The sequence below is a fragment of the Nansenia antarctica genome (genome assembly GCF_963989245.1).
Source record: "Nansenia antarctica genome assembly, chromosome: 4".
NCBI classification, from domain to species: domain Eukaryota; kingdom Metazoa; phylum Chordata; class Actinopteri; order Argentiniformes; family Microstomatidae; genus Nansenia; species Nansenia antarctica.
Genome location: NC_137689.1, coordinates 7,509,004 through 7,531,716, shown reverse-complemented (window position 1 = coordinate 7,531,716; position 22,713 = coordinate 7,509,004). Strand labels below are relative to the sequence as shown.

The 22,713-nt window shown below is 50.1% G+C and overlaps 1 protein-coding gene across 1 annotated transcript in view; it reads left to right on the top strand.

Moving 5' to 3' along the window:
• The window catches only part of LOC308155427 (talin-2-like), a gene marked incomplete at its 5' end in the record, with an annotated part of 64,817 nt that overhangs the window by 20,143 nt on the left and 21,961 nt on the right, over positions 1-22,713 (top strand). The window contains 22 exon segments of the mRNA XM_080528747.1: positions 919-1,085; positions 4,475-4,603; positions 5,585-5,698; positions 6,363-6,476; positions 7,398-7,532; positions 8,053-8,181; positions 8,324-8,426; positions 10,294-10,508; positions 11,728-11,847; positions 12,258-12,455; positions 13,872-14,011; positions 15,376-15,469; positions 16,022-16,111; positions 16,264-16,386; positions 18,093-18,236; positions 18,426-18,587; positions 19,027-19,167; positions 20,008-20,189; positions 20,629-20,761; positions 21,490-21,591; positions 21,797-21,967; positions 22,496-22,642. Of these exon segments, the coding sequence (XP_080384873.1) occupies positions 919-1,085; positions 4,475-4,603; positions 5,585-5,698; positions 6,363-6,476; positions 7,398-7,532; positions 8,053-8,181; positions 8,324-8,426; positions 10,294-10,508; positions 11,728-11,847; positions 12,258-12,455; positions 13,872-14,011; positions 15,376-15,469; positions 16,022-16,111; positions 16,264-16,386; positions 18,093-18,236; positions 18,426-18,587; positions 19,027-19,167; positions 20,008-20,189; positions 20,629-20,761; positions 21,490-21,591; positions 21,797-21,967; positions 22,496-22,642 (3,053 nt within the window).

Genomic DNA, 22,713 nt, shown 5'->3' with positions numbered 1-22,713 from the left:
AACAACGTTTTTTTTTTTTTTTACATTTCATTAGCCTTGTAGCATAATTCCCATAAAAGTCATATTTTGGCCGAATTGAGATATCTGCCTAACTCTACTCTCCTAACACTGCTGATTCACTGTGCATTATTGCCTATGTGCCGTCAGCCTATCAGAATGCTTGTTACATTCCAAAATCGCCATTGGCAGTCGTCATGATGGAAGAGATGGTAGACTTCCTGGTTGGGCAGTTGGAGTTGTTGGCTTCCGTCCCAAGAAACTTCAAATAGCTACTGTACCTAACTGATAAATGCAGGTTCCTTGTGAAATACTTACTCAGGATGTTGCGAAAGAGTGAGAGATAAGATACAGAACACTGGAAAAACAACATTTTAAAATGTCACTCCCTCCTACTTATACTGTACACCAGTAGAAGAACAGGGCAGGCAGCCAAAAAACTAAATGTCACCCCTAACATAAAGTGCTGAGTGTTAGAAATGGGGAGGAAAAACGATCATTCCTTTATGAGGGGAGTGTTGGCAGATCTGTAGGGCACATTCACACGTTCTAGAAACGTCTTGTTGTCCTCATCTTTCGGCTGTTTTTCACCGCCCCCGATCTAGAGACTTTCAAGACTCTGCTTAAAACGCACTACTGCCGTGAACTAGACTACTGAGATGTTCCTGATGTGTTACAGTATGAATGTCTGTCTTTAAATGTGCGCGGTTATGAATGTTGGACGTCCTCCATGTTTATTTGTCTGTTTATTTTGTTGTCCTTACCCGTCGGTGTTTCCATATTCCATCATGTTTTCTCTCTGTTTTTAGAGTCTGCACCCAGGGCGCCCTAAACCGGTGTAGTTTGGTGCGTGTTTAAATAAATTGGCTATGACTAACTTTCTCTCTCTTCTCTTTCTCTCTTTCTCTCGCTCCGTCTCAGGGGAGATGGTGAGACAGGCCCGGGTCCTGGCCCAGGCCACGTCCGACCTGGTCAACGCCATGAGGTCGGACGCGGAGGCGGAGATCGACGTGGACAACTCTAAGAAGCTGCTCGCCGCCGCCAAGCTGCTGGCAGACGCCACGGCCCGGATGGTGGAGGCTGCCAAGGTATGCTGGTTTATAGGGGAGGGGGGGAGGCACAGGTGAGGAGGGAGGGGCGGAGCACAGGTGAGAGGGTGGGGCGGAGCACAGGTGAGAGGGTGGGGGGGGCACAGGTGAGAGGGGAGGGCACAGGTGAGAGGGGAGGGGGGGAACAGGTGAGAGGGGAGGGGGGGGGCACAGGTGAGAGGGGAGGGGGGGAACAGGTGAGAGGGGAGGGGGGGCACAGGTGAGAGGGGAGGGGGGGAACAGGTGAGAGGGGAGGGGGGGGGCATAGGTGAGAGGGGAGGGGGGGCACAGGTGAGAGGGGAGGGCACAGGTGAGAGGGGAGGGGGGGGCACAGGTGAGAGGGGAGGGGGGGCACAGGTGAGAGGGGAGGGCACAGGTGAGAGGGGAGGGGGGGCACAGGTGAGAGGGGAGGGCACAGGTGAGAGGGGAGGGGGGGCACAGGTGAGAGGGGAGGGGGGGGGCACAGGTGAGAGGGGAGGGGGGGGCACAGGTGAGAGGGTGGGGTGGGGGGGCACAGGTGAGAGGAAGGGGTGGGGGGGGCAGATTAAGGCATAATGACGTTTTTATATATTGTGGCACAGGAGGTAGAGCTGGCGTCTAATGATCGCAAGGTCGAAAGATCGGCGGTTCGAACCCCGGCTGGGCGACATGTCAAGAAGGTGTCCTCCTTGTGCAAGACACTGAACCCCAAATTGCTCCCAATGAGCGGAGCCGGCGCCTTGCTTGGTAGCTTGCCGCCATTGGTGTGTGAATGGGTGTGTGAATGGGTGAATGAGAGGCCGTTGTAAAGAGCTTTGGAATAAGGCGCTATGTAAGTCAGTCTGTTTACCATTTATACAGAAACAGGTTATTCATCAGAAGAGGATTTGTTCCTGGTTTGTCAAGTAGAGAATCAGAGACGTTCCTCAATGATGTTGATATGAACCGACATGCTGTTTTCCCAACACACTCCTACGCAAGGAGAGAAAAGAGGAATGTGTGAGTGTGTGTCTCTCTCGTGTGTGTGTGTGTGTGTGTGTGTGTGTGTGTCTCTGTGTGTGTGTGTGTGTGTGTGTGTGTGTGTGTGTGAGGCTCAGAGCCCTGTGTGGCAGCGGCAGGTCCCCCGCTGGGCTCAGATCAGCGCGCTGCTCCTCCACAGCAGAGCGACGTTATCACTCCCTGACCTCTGGGAAACCGCTGACTGCAGCACTGTGCCTCTCTACGGTGGCCCCCCCTCCCTCTCACACAGTCACCACCCAGAGACCAGGGGACCAGAGACGCTCCCTCCCTGTACAGTGGAGGACGGCCGTGCTCACAGGGTCTGAAGCAGTCGTGGCTTGTTTCCAATTCAGGCATTTTTTTTCTCCCTCTCTCTCCCAAAATGTAATTTTGGCTTTTCTGTAGTGAGAATAGCAGGTAATAATTCGCAGAGCGAAGTGTCGAGATTGACAGTCGAGACGGTTCTTCGTGTCTCCTCAGTCGTTGAGGTGGTAATGGCTCTCCCCTCATGAATGTTAAACGAGGCCCCGTAGCTCCCAGCTGGTTAACTGCCTCCGACGCGAGGCGCGTTCATCACCATCACCGCCGTCTCCACCTTTATCAATGGAGCGGCAGACCTTTCCTGAACGGTTCCCCTGGAGACCGTCAGAGAAGGGACTCTCTTTAGTAACGCCCGCCTGAGGGGTGTGGTGGTTAGGCTGAGGCGTGGAGAGAAGGGATTGTGTTGAGTCGACAAATCGAGTTTTTCCAAGTTTATTTGTTAACGTCGCATTTCAGTAATAATTAATCATTCATTGTATTTATATTAGCGCTTTTCCGGGGCTCAAAGACGCTGACAATTATGGGGAAAACAGAAAACACAGCAACAACAAGCAACAGATAACATGAGCACATAGAACACAGAGTTAACGAACAGGCACAGGGAACAATTAACGCAGCAATGGGGGGGGAGGGGGGTGGCAGGGTTAGGGGAGATGGTTAGGGTTAGGTAGGTTTTGAGGTGGAACGTGCATTTCAGTGTAATGTGTAACAGAGTAAAATTCTTCGGCTTCGGATCCTGACATTGCATTGCAGCACAAGACGTAAGGCATAATAAATCAAGCATAATTCCAGATGAAGTGTCAGTAGTACAGGACATAGGAGACATAAAATAATAGGCATAGTACAAGATAAGGTATTAGTGCAGGTAAGACAGGACAGGGAGCACTAGCGGTGCCGCTAGTGATGATCGAGTTCACAGCAGTAAGATGTCTTGAGCTTAGGGTTGCTGTAGTCCGTATAGTACGAGGGGTTGAACAGTTGACATAGGGATGTTTTCTAGTCACCCCACACCCTGTCCTTAGAAATGTGGACTTAAGCCATGTCATTTTGGGTCAAGTGTTTTATAATTTGTTATTTTTAGAATATGATTTGTGATTTATATACTATTTTTTAGAAAGCCTGACCCGTATTTGGACACATTTCACTTACCGTAAGCATTATCAACAGTGTATTGAAACTGCTGTATTGATCAGTGGAGTAGCTACTACCACCACTAACAAGACAGTACAGTCAACCTGTTCTCAAAATGGCATTTGCATTCTAAATGTCTTCTAGTCATTATCCCCCCCCCCACACACACACACACACACACCCCACCCCCCTACTGTTGTTCACTGTGAGATGCAGTAATGGCTGCAATGTTTAAGTCAACGCCAGCCTCCATTAGCGTGGGCTGGTATATAAACATCACTTTGTGGCGGTGTGTGTATGGTGTGTGTATTTTTAGCCTGTTCTTCCTAGCTGCTTTCTAGCCCGTATGTGATAGATAAGATGGCTGCTACACACAGCAGCAGGTGAAGTCGCCCAGCTGCCTGTTAATTAACTAGATGGCAGAGCTCAGGGCTCTGAGCCTCCCTCCGTTCCTCCCTCCGTTCCTCCCTCCGTTCCCACCAGAGACAACAATAGGCCACCCGGGCTCTTAGGGTTATTGGTGTGTGAGCCCAGTAAGTAAGCAAGTAAGTAATGTTTATTTAATATAGCACATTTTACAAGGACAAAAACAGCCGCCCCAAACGGCTTAACAGAAAACACTAGTAAAAGAGAAACAACAGATAAAATAAATACACTAAAAACACAAGGTGCAATACAAAATACAAGTGCAGGAATAAAAATACAGAAGTGCAGTGTCGGGAGGCAGGCTCACCTCAGGTCAGGTGTGTGTCTGTGTGTCTGCGTCTAGTGGATCTAGTGGATGCCCTTCAGTAAGGCACTGAGCCCTCAGGTCCTCCAGGGGGAATGTCCCTGTAATCTGTAATTGCAATCTCTAAAGTTTGGGATTTAAAGCGTGTGTGTGTGTGTGTCTGTGTCTGTGTGTGTCTGTGTGTGTGTGTGTGTGTGTGTGTGTGTGTGTGTGTGTGTGTGTGTGTCAGGGGGCGGCTGCGTACCCAGAGAACGAGGACCAGCAGCAGCGGCTGAGGGAGGCGGCGGAGGGGCTGAGGGTCGCAACCAACGCCGCGGCTCAGAACGCCATCAAGAAGAAACTCATCAACAGACTAGAGGTCAGTAGTCAACAGGCTGGGGGTCAGTAGGCTGGGGGTCAATAGGTCAACAGGCTGGAGGTCAGTAGGTCAACAGGCTGGAGGTCAGTAGGCTGGAGGTCAGTAGGCTGGAGGTCAGTAGGTCAACAGGCTGAAGGTCAATAGGTCAACAGGCTGGAGGTCAGTAGGTCAACAGGCTGGAGGTCAATAGGTCAACAGGCTGGGGGTCAGTAGGTCAACAGGCTGGAGGTCAATAGGTCAACAGGCTGGAGGTCAGTAGGTCAACAGGCTGGAGGTCAATAGGTCAACAGGCTGGAGGTCAGTAGGTCAACAGGCTGGAAGTCAGTAGGTCAACAGGCTGGGGGTCAGTAGGCTGGAGGTCAGTAGACTGGAGATCAGTAGGTCAACAGGCTAGGGGTCAGTAGGCTGGAGGTCAGTAGACTGGAGGTCAGTAGGTCAACAGGCTGGAGGTCAGTAGGTCAACAGGCTGGAGGTCAGTAGGTCAACAGGCTGGGGGTCAGTAGGCTGGAGGTCAGTAGACTGGAGGTCAGTAGGTCAACAGGCTGGAGGTCAGTAGGTCAACAGGCTGAAGGTCAGTAGGTCAACAGGCTGGGGGTCAGTAGGTCAACAGGCTGGGGGTCAGTAGGCTGGAGGTCAGTAGGTCAACAGTCTGGAGGTCAGTAGGTCAACAGGCTGGAGGTCAGTAGGTCAACAGGTCAACAGGCTGGAGGTCAATAGGTCAACATGCTGGGGGTCAGTAGGTCAACAGGCTGGAGGTCACTAGGCTGGGGGTCAATAGGTCAACAGGCTGGAGGCTGGAAGTTCAAGTTGAACTTACTTGATGCACCCAAAAATAACCTGGGAGTCCTCATCTCTGAAAGAAGATTGTGCATGTTTTTTTGCGACCCTGTGATTCTGTACACACCGGTACATTTGTGTGTGTGTGTGTGTGTGTGTGTGTGTGTGTGTGTGTGTGTGTGTGTGTGTGTTTACATTCCTCAGAATGCCGCCAAGCAAGCCGCCGCCGCAGCCACGCAGACCATCGCAGCCTCGCAGAACGCCGCAGCCTCCAACAAGAACACCGCAGCTCACCAGCAGCTGGTGCAGAGCTGCAAGGTGACCAGATGAAATAAAAAATAAATAAAAAAGTGGCCTGGGGTGGTCCAGTGGTCCAGCACCGCGGTCTACAATGCACACATATACCCATGTCAGCATGGGTTACAATCTGGCCCATGCCCTCTCTCCCTTCTTCTCCTTACTTTCCTGTCTGTCTTCACTCTGATATCTGTTCAATAAGAGTTTGTCTTGTAGTTCACTACAAGAGTGGAAAAAGTAGCATCCCTAACCCGCACACTCAAATCTGTGCAGAAAATCGTTATTTTATTGCAAGCTTTCAGCCATAAACCTTCTTCGTACCATAGACAATCTCTATGACTGAAAGCTTGCAATAAAATAACGATTTTGGCACAGATTTGAGTGTTGCGGATGGCGATGCTGCTTTTTCCACTCTATTTGATGCTCTTCAGCTCCAGCACCTCAGCTAAGACTGACAACGGATGATGAGCGGTGGTATTTTCACTGTAGTTCACTGCAAGACAAAGTAGGGAACTATCCCTCTTAATTTATGTGGACAGGGACTGGTTTACTGGTTACGTAACTTCCCCTAGTTGATCTGACCGTGTGTGTGTGTGTGTGTGTGTGTCTCTCTGTGTGTGTGTGTGTGTGTGTGTGTCTGTGTCTCTGTGTGTGTGTCTCTGTGTGTGTGTGTGTGTGTGTGCAGGCCGTGGCAGACCACATCCCCCAGCTGGTCCAGGGGGTGCGGGGCAGCCAGGCCCAGCCTGAGGACCTGACGGCCCAGCTAGCTCTCATCATCGCCAGCCAGAACTTCCTCCAGGTACCGTCCCCCTACGCCTCCCAGGGCTCCCACGGGTCCTTTAAATCCTTGAAAGTTTATGAATTTGAGAAACAGAAATCAAGGTCTTAAAGGTTTTTGAAAATAGACATGGGTCATTGAAAGTGCTTCATATCAAATATATATATTCCAAAATGTTTGTCAACTAGTTCTGTCTCAAACTATGCCGTGTTGGATCCTTGGATTTGAGGGAATTGAGTCTTGAAAGTCCTTGAAAGGTGCTTGAATTTATTTGATGTTTCAGAAGGTGTGGGAATCCTGGCCTCCGGATCTCATTAAGCACAGAATATACACACACACACACACACACACACACACACACACACACACACACACACACACACACACACACACACAGTGGTCTAGTGGATAGCGAGTTGGACTGGTGATCAGAAGGTCCTGAGTTCAAGTCCCACCTGGGAACACCATCACTAGTGTGCCCTTGAGTAAGACCTGGGAACACCACCACTAGTGTGCCCTTGAGTAAGACCTGGGAACACCACCACTAGTGTGCCCTTGAGTAAGACCTGGGAACACCACCACTAGTGTGTCCTTGAGTAAGACCTGGGAACACCACCACTAGTGTGTCCTTGAGTAAGGCACTTAGCCCTTAAGTTACTCCAGGGAGACTGTCCCTGTAATCTCTATTTGTAAGTCGCTTTGGATAAAAGCATCTGCTAACTTGTTAAAATGTACATTTGTAAAGAGGTGGGTGGTATTTTTAACTAAGTTTACTAATTCAAACAGGTTACATATCTAGCTAATGATAATGATGAAGATTTTAGTCGTTTTGATACAACATTCGGTACAAAAAGCCTCTTCTTGTCTTGGGAAGATGGTGACATGATGTTGTTTCTCCCCAGCCTGGCAGTAAGATGGTGACATGATGTTGTCTTGTTTCAGCCTGGGAGTAAGATGGTGACATCTGCAAAGTCTTCTGTTCCCACGGTGACGGACCAGGCGGCCGCCATGCAGCTAGGTCAGTCTGCCAAGAACCTGGCCACCAGCCTGGCAGAGCTGAGAACCTCTGCACAGAAGGTATACACACACACACACACACACACAGCCCTGTCTGCAACTCGCCCCTGGCACACTGCTTGTGCACCTATACCCTGTGTTGTTGGGATCCTGCTGGAGTCTGATGACACTTACACTAGACGCCTGGTTAGGTTGATAAAAGACTGTCTAGATCCCTGGTTAGGTTGATAAAAGACTGTCTGGTTGTCTAGACGCCTGGTTAGGTTGATAAAAGACTGTCTGGTTGTTTAGATGTCTGGTTAGGTTGATGGAAGGCTGTCTGGTTGTCTAGACCAGTGGTTTTCAACCCTCTCCTCGGGGCGCCCCAGCCGCACCACATACCAATTATGGTTTGTACTTGATTAGTTGAATCAGGTGTGCTGGTGGTGGAACAGATCAAATATGTGGTGCGGCTGGGGCGCCCCGAGGAGAGGGTTGAGAACCACTGGTCTAGACGCCTGGTTAGGTTGATAAAAAAGGCTGTCTGGTTGTCTAGAACCCTGGTTAGGTTGATTAAAGGCTGTCTGCTCCCTCTCTTCAGGCCAGAGAAGCGTGTGGTCCCATGGAGATCGACTCGGCGCTCACAGCCGTCCAGACACTGAGGAGTGAGCTCCAAGACGCCAAGATGGCCGCCGTGGACGGGCAGCTCAGACCGCTGCCCGGAGAATCGGTCAGGGTCGTTTTTTTAGATCCTATGATTGAATCATCGAATTATTTTGTCATCTTTTGTTTACTTTGATGAATGACCCTTTGTGTGTGCTAATACAGTCTGTTTTTGTTCTGGTTTCTGTTGCTGTTCCTTGGTGGTGCAGTTGGAGAAGTGTGCTCAGGACCTGGGCAGCACCTCCAAGACCGTGGGCTCCTCCATGGCTCAGCTGCTGACCTGCGCTGCCCAGGGCAACCAGCACTACACAGGTACGCTAGCTCCTAGCCTGGTTCTCCCAATCTACCCACAGGTACACTAGCTCCTAGCCTGGTATAGCACCTTTCACAAACCCAAGGACGCTTTACAGATTTTACAGAAAGAAAGTCAGACAGACACAACAGAAAACACAGAGACAGCGACAGCGACAAAACTAAACTAGGGGCCAAAGGCCTTGGTGAACAGATGGGTTTTGAGGGCTGATTTGAAGGTGTCCAGGGTAGGGGCATTGCGGATCACTGTGGGGAGAGAGTTCAAAAGGGTGGGAGCTGCCACACTGAAGGCTCTGTCCCCGAAGGTCCGTAGGTTGGTGCGGGCCTGGTACTGGCCTGGTCTGGTACGCCCAATCTACCCACAGCTATGCTAGCTCCTGGTCTGGTACACCCAATCTACCCACAGCTATGCTAGCTCCTAGAATGGTACTCCCAATCTACCCACAGCTATGCTAGCTCCTGGTCTGGTACTCCCAATCTACCCACAGCTACGCTAGCTCCTGGTCTGGTACGCCCAATCTACCCACAGCTATGCTAGCTCCTGGTACTACCAATCTACCCACAGCTATGCTAGCTCCTGGTCTGGTACTCCCAATCTACCCACAGCTACGCTAGCTCCTGGTACTACCAATCTACCCACAGCTATGCTAGCTCCTAGCCTGGTTCTCCCAATCTACCCACAGCTATGCTAGCTCCTAGCCTGGTACACCCAATCTACCCACAGCTATGCTAGCTCCTGGTACTACCAATCTACCCACAGCTATGCTAGCTCCTGGCCTGGTTCTCCCAATCTACCCACAGAACGCCACTCATATATCAGTCTGCTCTACAGTCAGGATATGTCGACCGTAGCGGTCCACTTCAGAACAGCAGCCAAGGCCCCAGCTGCCACAGATAGCCGGAAAACCCCAATTTGCGCTGTAATAGAATAGCTACATTCCTCCAGTAATCTTGTCTACACGAACGATGATTCAATTTATTGCAGTCCTCTTCCCGAGTGAAGTGTTGAATGTGAAATGTCACATTCCCCTTGAGTCTGTGATTATGAGTTAGTGGCTCCGGAGCAGCCAGTCAGTTGGCCTGTATTAAACCCCAGTCATCCCTTCTTACTCATAGGTCACACTATTAACACACGCTTGATGTATTAACGCTTATTCAATCTGCCACATCTATCAGGATGTCAGAATGATGGTTTCTTCTGTATCTTTGATCAGTCGCTTTGAGGAGCGATCGTGTTTGAAAATTGTAACGACGCAAAGCACAGACAGTACGGTGCTTATTCTCCTATTTAGTAACTCCTCTGTAAAAACAGCAACAGAAGAAGAAAAAGAAGGAGGTTCAACCTGTGTCATTTTCAACCTGTGTCACCTGTGTACACAGAAATGTATTTTATGCTTTAGGTCAGGGGTCAGAGCCATAGAAGGCGACCCTGGAGCAATTGACCTATCGCTAAGCCACGCCCCAAAATAGAAATTGTTCAATCATATCACAGCAAAAGTCACTACTACAGGCAGAAAACTCAGACAAACAACTCGCTAATATCTGATGGTGAACAGCTTCTAGTGTAGGAGTGACGGCAATAACAGGACAAACGTAGTCGTTTTGCCGGTAGAAAACGACAAACTCGCTAGCGAGTGGTCACTACACTAGACGGAATATACTTGTCATCTTTAAAAAAAAACATGTCTATTACCACAGAAGCCCCTCCCCCACCAGTGTTGCCAGATGGGATTGTTTTCCAGCCTAACCACAGTCTAAAAGCCGCCCAGTGTGATCATAAGTAGCGGGAATATGCCCAATCTGGCAACACTGTCCCCCACAAAAGCCCCTTGCCCCCTCCCACTCCCTCTGCTGTGTCCCTCCCCAGGCGTGGCGGCCAGGGAGACGGCCCAGGCCCTGAAGACCCTGGCCCAGGCCGCCAGGGGCGTGGCCTCCTCCACCTCCACCTCCGACCCCGCCCAGGCGGCAGCCATGTTGGACTCGGCCCGCGACGTCATGGAGGGCTCGGCCATGCTCATCCACGAGGCCAAGCAGGCGCTGGTCGCCCCCGGAGACGCAGAGAGCCAGCAGAGACTGGCACAGGTGAGAGGGGAGGGAGGGGCACAGGTGTGGGGGGAGGGGCAGGGTTGGGGGGAGGGGGCACAGGTGAGAGAGGGGCACAGGTGAGAGGGGAGGGGGAGGGGGCACAGGTGAGAGGGGAGGGGGGGGGCACAGGTGAGAGGGGAGGAGGGGGGGCACAGGTGAGAGGGGAGGAGGGGGGGCGCACAGGTGAGAGGGGAGGAGGGGGGCACAGGTGAGAGGGGAGGGGGGGCACAGGTGAGAGTCGAGGGGGGCGGGGAGGGGCACAGGTGAGAGGGAGGCACAGGTGTGTGTGGGGGGGGGGGGGGCATAGGTTTGTAAGTGGTGAGTAGGATTTTGAATTGGATCCTGTAATTTGACCGGGAGCCAGTGTAGGTTTTGGAGGACAGGGGTGATGTGGTCACGGCGGCGAGTGGAGGTGAGCAGACAGACGGGCAGAAGAGTTCTGGACGTATTGGTATTTGTTTAGGATGTTATACAAGTCAGTCCATTACAGATTCAGTTTGTTGGCGTGATGTCTTTTTCCTTTCTGGAACGGACAGAAGAGTGAGAGGGGGTCTGACATTGTCAGAACACATCTGCCTAGCGGGTTGAAACCGAACACCTCTCAGACACAAAACACCTCAGCACAGTAGCAGCGTACTTTTCCACCTCCGTCGTGCATATCAAAAATTCATGCCTAGTCCTCCCATATCCGCCCCTCAAGATGAATAAATTATGCATTTCTAGACGGGTATACTGTTGATAAATGAACACGGGGAGATGTTGGACAAAAAAGAAAAGTGGTCCCTTTTGAAAATAGGGCCCGTTTCTCCCTCTCATTAGCCACGCTGTCAGGAATCTGGACGTGAAAGGTTATTAATTAAATCAGCTGGTGGCTCTGGCTAATGATTTGGCTCTTTCAAGTCCCCCTTCCAACATCCTCGAACCGCAGCGTCCCTTTCGTGTGTTCAGGTGCTCCTGTTTCAGCGCCGTCGGTAATGCGGCAGCACGACTCGCGTCGCCGTCGGCTCGCCCGAAGGGACACAGACATATTGGCTCGGCATATGTCGCAAGCAGAAGTGCAAATTAGAAACATCAATTACTCCACTACACGGCTTCTCGGCTCATTAGCCTTTTTGGACTGGGATTGTGAAAGCTCGACACGAGCACCGTGCATGACGCTTCACATCACACACACTTCACACACTTCACACACCTGCTCTCTCTCTCTGTGTTTCAGGTGGCCAAGGCGGTGTCCCACTCCCTGAATAACTGTGTCAACTGCCTGCCTGGACAGAAGGATGTGGACCTGGCACTCAAGAGCATCGGAGAGGCCAGCAAGAAGCTCCTGGTGGACACTGTGAGTACTGCACCTACAGTACCGCCGGTCAGAAGTTTGGACACACGTCCTCCGTGGTGTTTGGAGAGAGGGCCTTCCAGGCACTTTTGCGGTTATTGATTTATTTTTTTAAGGGTCAAGATTTTAAAAGCTGCAATCTTGGCTCAGCGTTAAGCACAGCCGCCAAGGATTAGAAAATCAATGAGGCTAGGACCGAATACTGTATGGGCACTGGAAATATATTACATCACCACATCAACCTGAGGTGTGTGTGTGTGTATGTGTGTGTGTGTGCCTGTCTGCCTGTGTGTGTGTGTCTGCCTGTGTGTCTCTGTGTGTCTCTGTGTGCGCACCTGTGTGTCTGCCTGCCTGTGTGTGTGTGTGTGTGTGTGTGTGTGTGTGTGTGTGTGTGTGTGTGTGTGTGTGTGCAGCTCCCTCCCTCCAGCCTCTCCTTCGTGGAGGCCCAGAGCGGTCTGACCCAGACGGCGGCGGGTCTGAACCAGTCAGCGGGGGACGTGGTGCACGCCTCGCGGGGCTCCAGCAGCCAGCTGGCAGAGGCTTCTGGGAAGTTCGGCGACGACTTTGACGAGTTCCTGGACGCCGGCATCGAGATGGCGGGACACACGCAGGTATGACTATATATTTCAGGACCCTCCTTTCATGACTTTTCCTAGATATGTGCGTTCTAACACCCAGTATCCCTACATTTTCAAAATCACACTAATATAAAGCTATTTTGCTGTTTTTCTGTGTAGGAGGCACAGGCTAATTTACAAGACGGCCAACTAGTGGTCGTTGTGTGTAAGGAGCAGCTTCCCATTCTAAAGACTATGGTCATTTGACCCTTATAGTAGGTGAAATAGGCACGGCTGTTCTCGTGTTAAAGTGGTCTGGGTTAGGGTTAGTGATCTGCACACTGTGAACAAGTCCAGGCCTTATAAACCACCCTGTTCAGAGGCCTGTGGCTGCGCTGTCCTGACCTAGCCTACAGTGCGTCATTGTTCATCAAGGCTGATAGGAGAGCTGCTACGAGAGCAGACGCAGCGTGGAAGAATTCACCAAACTGACCCTCGATATAAATAACTTATAACCCAACAGTATCCCAACTGTTGTACTGTTTGAGGTTTGAGACGGCAGGGATTTATATCCGTTGATTAACTTTCCCCCTATTCCGTTTCATGTCAGATGAATTGCCTCTGAATAGCGATTTATCATCTAGTCAGATTAGGTCTAAATAAGATCACAGCTAACGGCTTCTTTCTGGGCTACGGCGTCGCTTAAGGAATCTTGATGGATGGTCCTCAGAGGAGGAAATGCGTGCGGTTGTGACGCAGATGACCTAATCAGTCCCAGGTGACCGCAACTCGCCCCTGCCTGTCGCCGGCAGAAGGCTTTTTGGCGGGAACAGTAGACACTAGGCGCCTTAACGTGGAGTAGAGAGGCACAGAGAAGACGTTCACCACCACCACTTCATCTGACCCGTCTTAAGGGTCAGCACAGTGACCCAGGGTGTGACAGTTGCTCTGTCCAGTCCTGATTAAAGTCGTCCCAGTGCTTAGCAGTCGTGACAGGAGCTCTGTTCAGAGAGATTAGCTAGGTGGCTAGGCTAAGCCTAGGCTAATTTAAGTTCCCATTCAGCTTCTCGACAAGTAAAAGGTTTCTCCCCCCCCCCACTGTGTTTTTGCTAAATACAGTACCAGTCAAAAGTTTATCAAAGTTTCTTTGTTTGTTTATATTGGGCATATAGGCGGTCTACACACTAGTCCTACACTTGCTTACTAATGTCTTGCCATACTATTATGTTTTCAACAATAACTCTCTCTTTCTCTACAGACACAGACACATACACGCATACACACACACACACACACACACACACATCCACCCGTCCACCAACCCTCCCGAACACACACACACACACACACACACACACACACACACACACACACACGTTATATTTTATTTCAATTGAATGGGGGAGAGTGTCCAATCTTGTGACTGGTACTGTAGTTCTGACTGCTAGTGTGTTTCTCGTGTCCTGGCAGAGGAAGGACGACCAGGTCCAGGTGATCGGGAACCTGAAGAACATCTCCATGGCCTCCAGCCGGCTGCTGCTGGCCGCCAAGTCTCTCTCTGTGGACCCGGGCGCCGCCAACGCCAAGAACCTGCTGGCCGGAGCAGCCAGGTACAGGAGAGACTTATGTAGACTGACTTACATAGCGCCGTATTCCAAAGCGCTTCACAACAGTCTCTCATTCACCCGTTCACACACACATTCACACACCAATGGTGGCAAGCTACCACGCAAAGCGCCGGCCCGCTCATTGGGAGCAATTTGGGGTTCAGTGTGCCCTAACTGTAGGAGCAGTACTAAAACAGACGCCTTAATCGTGACCGTCACTTAACACAAGAACTTCTGTCAATTGGATTTATAGAGAATAGTGACTTTAAAAACACTTAAATAGACTTAGACTTAAGTAGACTTAAATGTATACGACAACTACAGCGACTGTTCCAGTCAGACTTTACAAAAACTCTTGGCTCTCTTAGTTTGCTCGCAGCGGTTCGAATCACGGCTGGCCACATGTCATTGGTAGGCACGGCTGCCTACACGTGGCCATTCTACCACCCAGTACCCTTACATTTTCACAAAATCACATCAGGATAAGCTAGTTTAAAGTTATTTTTGCTAGTTTGTGTAGGAGGAGGCAGGCTAAAACCCTCTAGTGGTCTTTGTGTGTAAGTAGCAGATTTCTAAAGAGCGTGTCTATTAGACCCCCCCGAGGCGGCTCTAATAGTAGGTGAAACAGGCACGGCTGTCCTAGTAACTCTCTCAAGGGTGGGGGAGGCTTTTTGACGTGGCACACGCTCACCTCCCTCTCTCACATCAGCCGTAGACACACTTCACTGCACCTTCCACCCCTCAGGTGAGGGGAGCCCGTCTCTCCTCCGGGGCTTGTTCATTTCCTGTTATTCATTTCCTGTTTCCTGGGTAATTGAACCGTTAAGAGGCGTGTGACTGTGGAATGTCTGGGCTAGCTCTGCAGCCTGCTGGAGGGGTACAAGACGAGAGCAGAGGGACCCAGGGCACCTTGTTAGATTGGGAGCGAAGGGAGGGAGGCGGCCCCTTGTGTTTGTGTAGTGAAGCTGAACGCTGGGTCTGTGCTGGGTGTTTTTCTTCTTTCTTTTTTTTTTTTTTTGTAAAGAGACAATGCATATTAATGAACATTTAAACATGTAAACATGCCAGATTTAGCCAGAAGGCTCGCTTACAAGTTATAAAAAGGCTTCCTAAAAACATAAAACAACACAATCACATCACACAGTAAAAGCATACAGAGCAAAGGTAATACTGTAACATGAAATAATACATCATCAAACACAAGGCAGACAGGTCGTTTAAAAAGATAAATGGATATGCCCGTACGATAACACCACAGTACCAAGCAAGCAGTAGCGACGGTAATGTGCTGTGCTCTAAATGCCCCCCACCCCCCCTCCTCCCTCTCCCCCCCCCCCCCCCCCCCCCCCCCCTCCCTTGTGTTCCAGAGCGGTGACTGACAGCATCAACCAGCTCATCACGCTGTGTACCCAGCAGGCCCCGGGGCAGAAGGAGTGTGACAACGCCCTCAGAGAGCTGGAGGTACGGCGCCCAGCTAGCTTTAGCGAGAGCTGCGGTAGGGGTAGGGGTGGCAGGGGTAGTGATGGTGGTAGGGGTAGCAGGGGTAGTGATGGTGGTAGGGGTGGCAGGGGTAGGGGTGGCGGTCAAGTGGCCTGGGGTGGTCCAGTGGTCTAGCACCGAGGTCTACAGTGCACACATATGCACCATGGGTTAGAATCCGGCCCATGCCCTGCTGACATGCCCTCTCTCTCCCGTCTTCTTCTTACCTTCCTGTCTGTCTTCACTGTATCTGTCCAATAAAATGAAAAATATGAGTGGGACTGCCCCTCAAAAAAAACAAAAAAACACTTCCTCTTGGTTTTAAAATGATATCAAATCAAACTTTATTTGTATAGCACATTTCTCACAGAAAATGTGACACAATGTGCTTCACAGAGAACAAGGAAGATAAAACAACAGATAAAACAACGTGTGTGTGTGTGTGTGTGTGTGTGTGTGTGTGTGTGTGTGTGTGTGTGTCTGTGTGTGTGTGTGTCTGTCTGTGTCTGTGTCTGTGTCTGTGTGTGTGTCCAGGCGGTGAAGGGAATGCTGGACAACCCCAACGAGCCGGTCAGCGACCTCTCCTACTTCGACTGCATCGAGAGCGTGATGGACAACTCCAAGGTGAGGGCCGCCCAGCCAGCCAGGGGTGTTGCCTAACAACCTCCCCCACCCTCCCCTGCCGCCCGACGGGAGACAAAGAGCGGCGGACCTGGTGGAGGAATGCACAGCTTAACTCCTAATCCCCCCTACCTTTCTTCCCCTGCGCGGCCCAGGTCCTGGGAGAGTCCATGGCAGGCATTTCTCAGAACTGTAAGACCGGGGACGTGCCGGCGTTCGGGGAGTGCGTGGGAGTGGCGTCCAAAGCGCTGTGTGGCCTGACTGAGGCGGCGGGACAGGTGAGGCTGTCGGCCTACTGTTGCTACTGAGGCCTGGAGCCAGTTGCATAAACATAGAGTAAGACTGGTCTAAGCCTTAGACTAGTCTTATATTCTCAGGTTAGACCAGTCTAATTAAGACTGACTTATTTTGAGGTTAGAAAGTTAGCCACTTCGCCACCCTGGCTAAGCGTGATTTAAGAACTGTGTTGCTATGGGAACGAGTCAGGGTTAGTAGCTAGCTAACACTGTAACTCCAGCGCGGTAAACTACTTCACTGGTTAAAACTGCTAAGCAGTATACTTTTCTCCACATTATATTCCTCCAATACACATACGTTTTCAGCAGGAGAAAAGGGAGTTGATATCTCAGATCTTCCGCCGCTAGGTGTAGCTGTTTCGGCCGCCATGTTTTTTTTACTGTCAAGTGTCTTAATTTACCAAGAAATCATTGCGTGACAGGCTATCTAAGTCAGTCTTACCTTAGTCACTCATTAAAGTGACACTGGGTCTATCTTTATGCAACCGGCCCCTGGTGTTACTACTGAGGCCTGGATCACACAACACGTGCACTCTGGGACTGTTATGAAACATGTGACACGTTCTAGTCTTTTGGTCCGCATGTCGGCAACCAATCAAAAATGTTCAGACCTTTCTTTTGGAACACGGAACTACGTTTCAACACGTGTTGAGAATCCCAACACAAACTCGCTAGTCAAGCCAAAATACTGCAACAACGCAACGGATTGGGTGAGTAATCCCCACTACTGCTACCTAGTTAACTATAACACTACTTTACATTGTTAGCAGGCTCACAGAACAAGCTGTGTTAGTTGACTAGCGACGTGTCGTTGATTTTCAACAACGTGGACATTTTCGAAAAAGAAAAATCTGATCATTACAGATCAGATCCACATATGAGGACCAAAGCATTAGAACGTGTCACAAATGTCAATGCTATCTGCTTGGGCAGAATCCAATAGAACACCTTTGGGAGATTCCCAGCTTGAAAGTGCACCTGAAATTGCAAGGAATTGCGTGATGCAATCATGTCATCATGGACCAGAATGTCAAAGGTTTCCATCATCTTGTGGAATCAATGCCATGAATAATTGAGGCTGTTTTGAGAGCAATGGGAGGCCCAACCCAGTATTAGTATAGTGTTCCTAATAAAGGGAGGCCCTACCCAGTATTAGTATAGTGTTCCTAATAAAGGGAGGCCCTACCCAGTATTAGTATAGTGTTCCTAATAAAGGGAGGCCCTACCCAGTATTAGTATAGTGTTCCTAATAAAGGGAGGCCCTACCCAGTATTAGTATAGTGTTCCTAATAAAGGGAAGCCCTACCCAGTATTAGTATAGTGTTCCTAATAAAGGGAGTTTTTTCATTAAGTCTCATTCGTGGGACTCCTGCCAAGATGATGACTCGGTTGGGGCGGCTGTGGTGCAGGAGGTCGAACACCGGCTGGCCACATGTCGAGGTGTCCTTGGGCAAGACACTGAACCCCAAAATTGCTCCCAATGAGCGGGTCGGCGCCTTGCGTGGTAGCTTGCCGGCCTTGGTGTGTAAATGGGTGAATGAGAGGCCATTGTAAAGCGCTTTGGAATAAGGCTCTATATAAGTCAGTCTATATAAGTCAGTCTGTTTACCATTTACTAGCTGGTGCTGTGAGATGTGTCTTCTCTGTGGCGCTGTAACAGGGTGCTGACCTCCCTCCCTCCTCCGCAGGCCTCCTACCTGGTGGGGGTGTCGGACCCCAACAGCCAGGCAGGACACCAGGGGCTGGTGGACCCCATCCAGTTCGCGCGAGCCAATCAGGCGATCCAGATGGCCTGTCAGAACCTGGTGGACCCTGACAGCAGCCCCTCTCAGGTCAGCTGACGCTTCATTATTTGTTTGTATTTCAAAGTCCTTTACGTACATTATTAAAATACAGCAGTAAGAAGTAAATAGATAAATGCTAATGAATGCGAATGCTAATGAAATGATAAATAGATAAAGAAAATAATAATATTTTTTATCAATAAATTAAAAATGTCATGTTGTGTTGTTGTTCTCTAGGTGCTGTCCTCTGCCACCATCGTGGCCAAGCACACCTCAGCTCTGTGCAACGCCTGCCGCCTGGCCTCCTCCAAGACAGCCAACCCCGTGGCCAAGAGGCACTTCGTCCAGTCAGCCAAGGAGGTGGCCAACAGCACGGCCAACCTGGTCAAGACCATCAAGGTAAGACAGCAGTACATCACATCCCTGTCGTGATCATGACTGAACATCACTGTCATGACACGTTACAATGGGTGGTACGACATGACAGACTGACCGTTGCGTGTGTATGTCTTTCTCTTCTTGTCTCTTTCTCTCTCTCTTTGTCTCTCTCTCTCTCCTTGTCTCTCTCTCTCTCTCTGTCTCTCTCTTCTTCTCTCTCTCTCTGTGTCTCTGTCTTCTTCTCTCTCTCTCTGTCTCTCTCTTCTTCTCTCTCTCTCTCTGTCTCTCTCCTTCTATCTCTCTCTCTCTCTCTCTCTGTGTCTCTGTCTTCTCTCTCTCTCTGTCTATCTCTTCTTGTCTCTCTCTCTCCTTGTCTTTGTCTCTCTCTCTCCTTCTCTCTCTCTCTGTCTGTCTCTCTTCTTGTCTCTCTCCCTCTCTCTCTCTCTCTCTCTCTCTCTAGGCCCTGGATGGAGATTTCTCAGAGGAGAACAGGAACAAATGTCATTTTGCGACCTCTCCGCTCATCGAGGCCGTAGAGAACCTGACCGCGTTCGCGTCCAACCCAGAGTTCGCTAGCGTCCCTGCTCAGATTAGCAATGAGGTACTGCTAATGTAAATGCTGTCCATTAGACACTGTCTGCACAGTAATAATAATAACCTTTATTTGTATAGCACTGTTCCTGCAAATGTTGCAGCTCAAAGTGCTTTAAGAATTATATATATCATCATTGAATTATTTAGTCATTTAAAGGCAACATTAAAAATATGGGTTGTTAGTCTTGACTTGAAAATACTTGCTGAGGTTGCATCCCCTAATGTAAACTGGCAGTGCATTCCACAATTTGGGTGCATAAAATGAGAATGCAGCCTCTCTGGTACACAGAGAAAGCCAGAGTCAGAAGACCTTGAGAGCTCTATTGGGCTGATATGCTAGCGAAAGGACTTTCAGATATTCTGGCGCTGTGCCAGTGAGAGCTTTATAAACAAGCAGAAGGATCTTGAAATCTATTCTGAACTTAACAGGAAGCCAGTGTAGAGTCTCGAAAATAGGAGTTATATGAGCTCTTCTGCTTGTTTTGGGTAAAACTGTCTTAACTATGTTAGACACTGTCTGCAGTTGATTCAACGTGTGAGGAAAACTTTTTTTTGTTGCTGTGAAATGTTACGTCCCAATTCACCCTGAACACAATTTGAAGGTTGTTGCTTTATCTGGTACAGCAAACCTCCGAGAAACAAGTCCTGTCTGTCTCAGTTGCATTTCTTTTTTTTTTTAAATGAGGAGGAAAAAAATCAAGGTGAAATCTGCCAATGCCCCTCTTAAGCAGCGTTTGTTTGTATTTTATGGTTGCCATGGGGATGCTTATCTAGTGTGTGTGTGTGTGTGTGTGTGTGTGTGTGTGTGTGTGTGTGTGTGTGTGTCTGTCTGTGTCTGTGTCTGTAGGGCGCTGCAGCTCAGGAGCCCATCCTGCATTCAGCCTGCTCCATGTTGGACAGCTCCACCCACCTGCTGAAGACGGCGCGCTCGCTGGTCATCAACCCCAAAGACCCGCCCACCTGGTCCGTGCTGGCCAGCCACTCCCGCACGGTGTCTGACTCCATCAAGGGTCTGATCACTGCCATCAGGTCAGCACACTGCCCCCTACTGGCCTTTGTTTTTGTATGTTAATTCGTTACTCCTCTCAGAAGGAGGGAGGAAAACCCCCTTCCTTCCATGAGGTGTGTGTGTCTCTGAGAGATTGTCAAAAGAGAGTCTGAAAACAAAACGTTGATTACTTTCTGTCTCTCTCTCTGTCTCTCTCTGTCTCTGTCTGTCTCTGTCTCTCCATGTCTCTCTCTGTCTCTGTCTTTCTCTCTCTGTGTCTCTCACTGTCTCTCCCCCTCTCTCTTTCCCCCCCCCTCTCTCTCTGTCTCTCTCTCTGTCTCTCTCTCTGTCCCTCTCTCTCTCTCTCTCTGTCCCTCTCTCTCTCTCTCTCTCTCTCTCTCTCTCTCTCTCTCTCTCTCTCTCTCTCTCTCTCTCTCTCTCTCTCTCTCTCTCTCTCTCTCTCTCTCCCCCCCCCCCCAGGGACAAGGCCCCAGGTCAGAGGGAGTGTGACTACTCCATAGACAGCATCAACAGGTGTATCAGGCAGATCGAGCAGGCCTCCCTGGCGGCCATCAGCCAGAATTTACCCAGCAGGGACGACATCTCACTGGAGGTAACCATCAGCAACCACTGCCCACGCTCCCATTGGCTCAAAGGCATCTCTTTCCCCCACCTCTCCCCTCTCTGTTAGCGGAGTTGTGGATCTATGACCAGTCCTACGCAGGGTTTCCACGGGTCCTTGAAATCCTTGAAAGTTTGTGAATTTGAGAAAAGAGAAATCAAGGTCTTAACCGTTTTTGAAAATAGACATGGCTCATTGAAAGTGCTTGAATTCCCCCCTCTCTCTCTTTTTTACTTAGCTCGTCAACTAGTTCTGTCTCAAACTATGCCGTGTTGGGTCCTTGAATTTGAGGGAATTGAGTCTTGAAAGTCCTTGAAGGGTGTTTGAATTTAATGTTTCGGAAGGTGTGGGAACCCTGCCTACCGCTGAACCCCACAGAGATTGTCTTTTTAACATAGTTTTTATTTCAGTTTCAGCTACTTGTACAATCATGTCTACTGTTTTCTCTATTCTTTTAGCTGTACATAATATGGATTATAAATAATTTAAAGGAAAACTATTTAGAGAAAAACACACAATGCAAAAACAAACAAACAAACAACAGTAATCACCTAATATTGTCCAGAAATTTAAAAAACTGAAATGTTATTTGAGGAACAACATCTTACAACAATCTCTTTACAAAAAATACCTAGACACCTGCACAGATGATGAAGACTTGGCAGCGTTTTTGAAAGACATCAAACAGAGGTGGTTTTAACTATGACCTATCCCATCAGGCCTTGCAGGACCAGCTGACGTCCACGGTGCAGGAGATCGGCTACCTGGTGGACCCCATCTCCACCGCTGCCCGGGGCGAGGCCGCCCAGCTGGGACACAAGGTGGGCTAGAGGCCCTGGGACCCACACTTATACGTATACTAATATCTACTTGTATACCAATTATACGTCCCTCTGGAACGCCCTCCCCAACCACATCAGACAGGCCAACACCCTGCCAACATTTAAACAGGCCCTCAAAACCCACCTCTTCAAGCTCGCCTTCACCAGTTAACCCTCCCCCCCCCCCCCTGTCTATCTGTCCCAGGTGACCCAGCTGGCTAGCTACTTTGAGCCGCTGATCGTGGCCTCGGTGGGCGTGGCTTCCAAGCTGCACGACCACCAGCAGCAGATGACCTTCCTGGACCAGACCAAGACCCTGGCCGAGTCCGCCCTGCAGATGCTCTACGCCGCCAAGGAGGGCGGGGGGAACCCCAAGGTACAGAGGAGGAGGTGTCACATGCAAAAGAATCCCGTCCCGTCCCGTCCCCCCCCTCACTGCAACACGGGATTACGCAGTATATGGTGGTGTGACCAAGGGGGTAGTAGGCAGATATGAAATGCTTAGTATTGAGCTTGTTAAGGGTAGAGGGGGGGGGGGGGGGGCGGCTGTGGCTCAGGAGGTGTATAGTAGAGTATAGGGGCGTCTAATGACCGCAAGGCCGGCGGTGGTTCGATCCCCGGCTCCTCCTAGTGTCCACGTGTCGAGGTGTCCTTGGGCAAGACACTGAACCCCCAAATTGCTCCCAATGAGCGGGCCGCCCGGCGCCTTGCATGGTAGCTTGCCGCCATTGGTGTGTGAATGTGTGTGTGTGAATGGGTGAAATGAGAGGCCGTTGGCTAATAGACGATGGCTAATAGAGATGCTAACGATGGCTAATAGATATGCTAGCGATGGCTAATAGATATGCTAACGAAGCTAATAGAGGTGCTAGTGATGGCTAACAGAGGTGCTCTCTGTGTGTAGGCCTACCATACCCATGACGCCATAGCGGAGGCGGCTCAGCTGATGACGGAGGCGGTGGACGACATCATGGTGACCCTGAACGAGGCGGCCAGCGAGGTGGGCATGGTGGGGGGCATGGTGGACTCCATCGCCGAGGCCATCGGCAAGGTGAGTAGACTGGCGAAGCCGAAGGAGCGGCGCTTTCCTCAATATGTCGCTCTGAGTAATTCAATACAATT